The 3,906-nt window shown below is 43.4% G+C and overlaps 1 protein-coding gene across 2 annotated transcripts in view; it reads right to left on the bottom strand.

The window, feature by feature from the left end:
* The window catches only part of TMEM170A (transmembrane protein 170A), a 17,928-nt gene that overhangs the window by 4,968 nt on the left and 9,054 nt on the right, over positions 1–3,906 (bottom strand). The window contains exon 2 of one of the 2 annotated variants that reach the window (XM_004690369.2): positions 1,677–1,847. In XM_004690369.2, coding sequence (XP_004690426.1) covers positions 1,677–1,847 — 171 coding nt within the window. The remainder of the gene's footprint in view (positions 1–1,676; positions 1,848–3,906) is intronic. The other variant, XM_004690370.2, reaches the window with a different exon arrangement.

The following is a 3,906-nucleotide window of genomic DNA, read 5'->3' as shown; positions in this document are numbered from 1 at the left end:
GTGAGAGGATTCACCAGAGACAGAGTGGGGAGCAGAACAGGCAGATTGAGATGAAGTACTCTGCTGAGGGGAGCAGAGGGTGGGTCACGAGAGGTCTACAGTGCCATGTGGGTCACCTCCGAGGAAGGCGGGGATCAAACTCACGTGGAAGTGGCTTTAGCTTCTTAGTGCTATGCTTTAACCCACTATGCCACCAGGGAGGGACATTTTAAGGATGAATAAAGCATTATTATCCATGACCTGTGTTGGCTGCCTGAGACACGTGGGCTTTGCAAGGCCAACTGGCAGTGGTGATAGACAAAAAGTGCCATGCACACTGAAAAGGCACCTGCTTTCCGGCCCTTTGTAATTTAGCTCCCCAAAAGTAAGCTGAGGAAAAAGAAGCTTAGGAAATTTGAAGTGGGTTTGGATGATGAAATTCAAAGAAAAAAGCAAAGCAGAAGGCGCAGCACAGGGGAAAGAAAGCCAATTCTGCACTGGAGTCTTGCAGGTGGGGATGATCGCAGCCCTGACTGCAGTTAATGCTTGTCAGGTATTCTGTTAAGCCTTTAACATGCAATTAGTTCATTTACTTGTCAAAGCATGTCAGCAGAGGAGGTAGTACCCTATTTTACTGGTGAGAAATCTGAAACAGGCTGTAGGCACCAGTCACCCAGTGAGGACCCTGAAACGGAAGCTCTCTAAGTCAGCTGTAGGTGATTGTTAAAAATAATCGCACAGAGCCAGTTATGGACACTCCTTAAAATGCAGAAGGGGAAAAGCTGGTCTTCTCCCAACATTACCACAGAGGTTTCATCATCTACAAAATACAGAGAAATGAGATCACTTTGTCCCCAAAAATCCTCAAGTCAAGGAGACAGATATCTGCTTGAGGCTCAAGGTTTAAATCCATAGTGAAAAAAAAAAAGTTACAAATTAATACAAATACGTTTTTAAGAATATATTTGTGTTTACATTTATACCTAGAAAAAAGCCTAAAAGCACAGCCAAAATGCAAGCTGTGATTATCATTCAGAGATGCCAGAATGGAAGGGCTCCCCACTCCCCTGAGTCTTATATAAAGTATACAAGTTATTTATATCTAATTTTGACCTTAAAAACAATTTAAACTAAAAAAAAAATTAAACTTATCACCTTCATCCTCATGACATAAGCAAAAGCCAAAAATAAACAAATAAATAAACCCAGGTAAAAATAATGTATAATATGAATCTTACTCCAATTCTTATTCAATTCTTATTTTTCCTGAGAGGAAAAAGTAACCAGGTACTTTTTCTAAACAAGATTTTTTTGTCATAGAGTAAGTCTTCCATTCTTGAAGTAACCACATCTGACTGGCAATACCACCAGTCAAGTGGCAGCTTGAAAGGGGCAGGAAGGAGCTTCCAAAGAGAAAAATACCTTTCTGTTGCTGGTGACTTGTCTCACAAGATATATGGCATAAAGCTTAATATGGCTTCCCAGAAGCTCATGAGCGAAAAACCTGACACAGGAAGCTTGTGGAGTATGTGGGGTGTTGAAAAAAACAAACAAACCACATATTAGAAAACAGGACTTGTGGTTAAAACCCACTCTTGATTTCTTCATTTCACTCAGACATGGTTCTAAAATTGGCCCTGACATTAACTGACTAGTCATATGGAACATTTTGACTGGTATTTTAATGTCTAACATACTTGTCAAGATGCCAGCAGTAATTGGTCCCACGATGCCCATCAACAGGATGCTTACAGACATGAACCTACCATATTTGTGATGTCTGAGGGTGAAGAGGGCCAGCAGTCCAGCAGGGACATGAAAGAAGAGAGAAGACACCAGTGCCCACAGGAACACGCCATACCACATTTCTATAAGGGAAAACAAAGAAAGGTCACACATCACCTGCCTTCCCAGGAAAATCACCAGGCTGGGTGCTTTCATTTTCAAAACCATTAAGAAGCCATTAAGTTCATCCGTCCAGGATTCAAACTGATACATCCATATTGACGGGTTCAGGGGCTCAGCAAATTATGCTGTGGTGGGCATAAAATCCATGGCTGGAACAGTCCTGTCCATTCATGTAAGTCTCATCCATGGCAGCTTGCAAGAGCAGAGCTGAAACTGACGGAGACCACATGGCTCCCAAAGACAAAAATATTCATTAGCTGGTTCTTTACAGAAAAAATTTGAGAACCTGACACTGAAGGTAGAGCTATCTTCAACACCCACACCCTGAGATAAGAGTCACCCAGACTTGAAAATGGCCTAAATCATGCCTGCTTGTGAAGTACAAGCATAAGCACCAAATGGCAGGGCCAATGCAGTCACATCTGGGAGCTCCCAAACTGTTGGTTGCACCAACCTCTAAAATGGAGAAGCTGTAAAGTTAGTTACTTGACAATCACTTTCAAGACAATGCAGAGATTATCAAGCTGGCGCCTCCTGTTAGGATAGGAAAGATCTTTAAGATATGAAATAAATGCCAGGAAACATAAATGCTGGGCTTCAAGACAAATGGCAAGTGAGTAAGGTTTTCCCCCAAGACAAAGGCAAATTAGAGGAGCTGGTGGCTGCAGAGTGTCCAGTCACTGTTAAGATGCTGGCTGCTCAGGCACCAGTAGGGTAACTGATGGCAGCTACACATACACAACTAGGCAAGCACCTTGGAAAATGAAAAAAAAAAAAAAAATTGAAAAAGGATGATACCATACCACTGACATTACAATCTGGTAAAAGTTTTTTCTCCCCAGTTAGTCTAGGCACGGCTTTAGAATCTCAACATAGCTCTCGTCCATCCTGTGGCCAGAGGCAGGTAAGGAACAGTCAGCTTAACTCAAGGTTTCTCCACCACAGCAAAACTGAAATAAATCCCTTCAGACATTGCCAAATGCCCATTGCGGGCAAATTTGCCCTAAATAGAAACTACTGGCCTGACTGAAGCAGAGGGCTGATAGAGTCACAGCAGTTACAGAGATGGGGCCACATTAGGGAATGTTAGAAGAACAAGGTCACAGTATGGCAGCCTTGAAGGCCAGATGACTTGTGCACAAAAGCCCTGAAGGACCACGAAAGACCTGGGGCAGGGAAGGGTTGTCAAGACATGACCGCACAGGTCTTCTGCCACTCCCAGTGGGAACAAAGTAGGAAATCCTTCTGGAGGGTCATTCAAAAACACATATCCAAAGCAGTCAAATATGCACCCCCTCTGCTGCAACTGCACCCCAAGAATGCGTCCAACCAGAATGCAAGTGAAGCATGGACAAGGCTCCCAGCCACCCTGTTGGAACCAAAGACTAGACACCAAATGCATGTCACCAAAGCAGGTCCTGGAAACACACTTTAGTGCATCCATTACACATGACACAGTCACATTAAAAACATGAGGCGTCATTATGTATTTAAAGCTACATTTAAGAAGTAATTCCCTCGTCTACATACTGCTACACAGAACTTTATATTCTGATGGGGGAAGATGCCTGGAGCATCCCGGGAAGGAAGAAAAACAAGCTGCAGTAGAGTATGTGGTGTAAGATCAAGTTTTTGTACAAACAAAGCAAAAGAAACAAATGTGTGCATGTAAATGCTTCTGTGTGCTCAGAAAAGTCTGGGCGTGTTTATTTAACTTATATTTTCAACATGCATATGCATTGTTCTGGGTGCTTTGCAAATATTAGCTTACATATTGCTCCAAAAGCTCATTGAAGCCTGTACTATTAATATTCCCAGCTCTTGGATGCTGAAAGGGTAGGAACTTGCCTGCGGCCACATAACCAGCCAGAGGCTGCTTCAGTGCGAGTTCAATCCTTGCCCCAGAGGTGACCCACATGGCATGGCAGACCTCTCCTGCCCCGCCCACTGCTCCCCTCAGCAGTGTACTTCAGTCTGCCCGTTCTGCTCCCCACTCTGTCTCTGGTGAATCCTTTCACC

This window comes from Condylura cristata, unplaced genomic scaffold (assembly GCF_000260355.1).
Source record: "Condylura cristata isolate star-nosed mole 26May11 unplaced genomic scaffold, ConCri1.0 scaffold00028, whole genome shotgun sequence".
Classification (NCBI taxonomy): Eukaryota; Metazoa; Chordata; class Mammalia; order Eulipotyphla; family Talpidae; genus Condylura; species Condylura cristata.
Note: the sequence above shows the minus strand (reverse complement) of the source record. Positions and strands in the feature narration are given on the sequence as shown.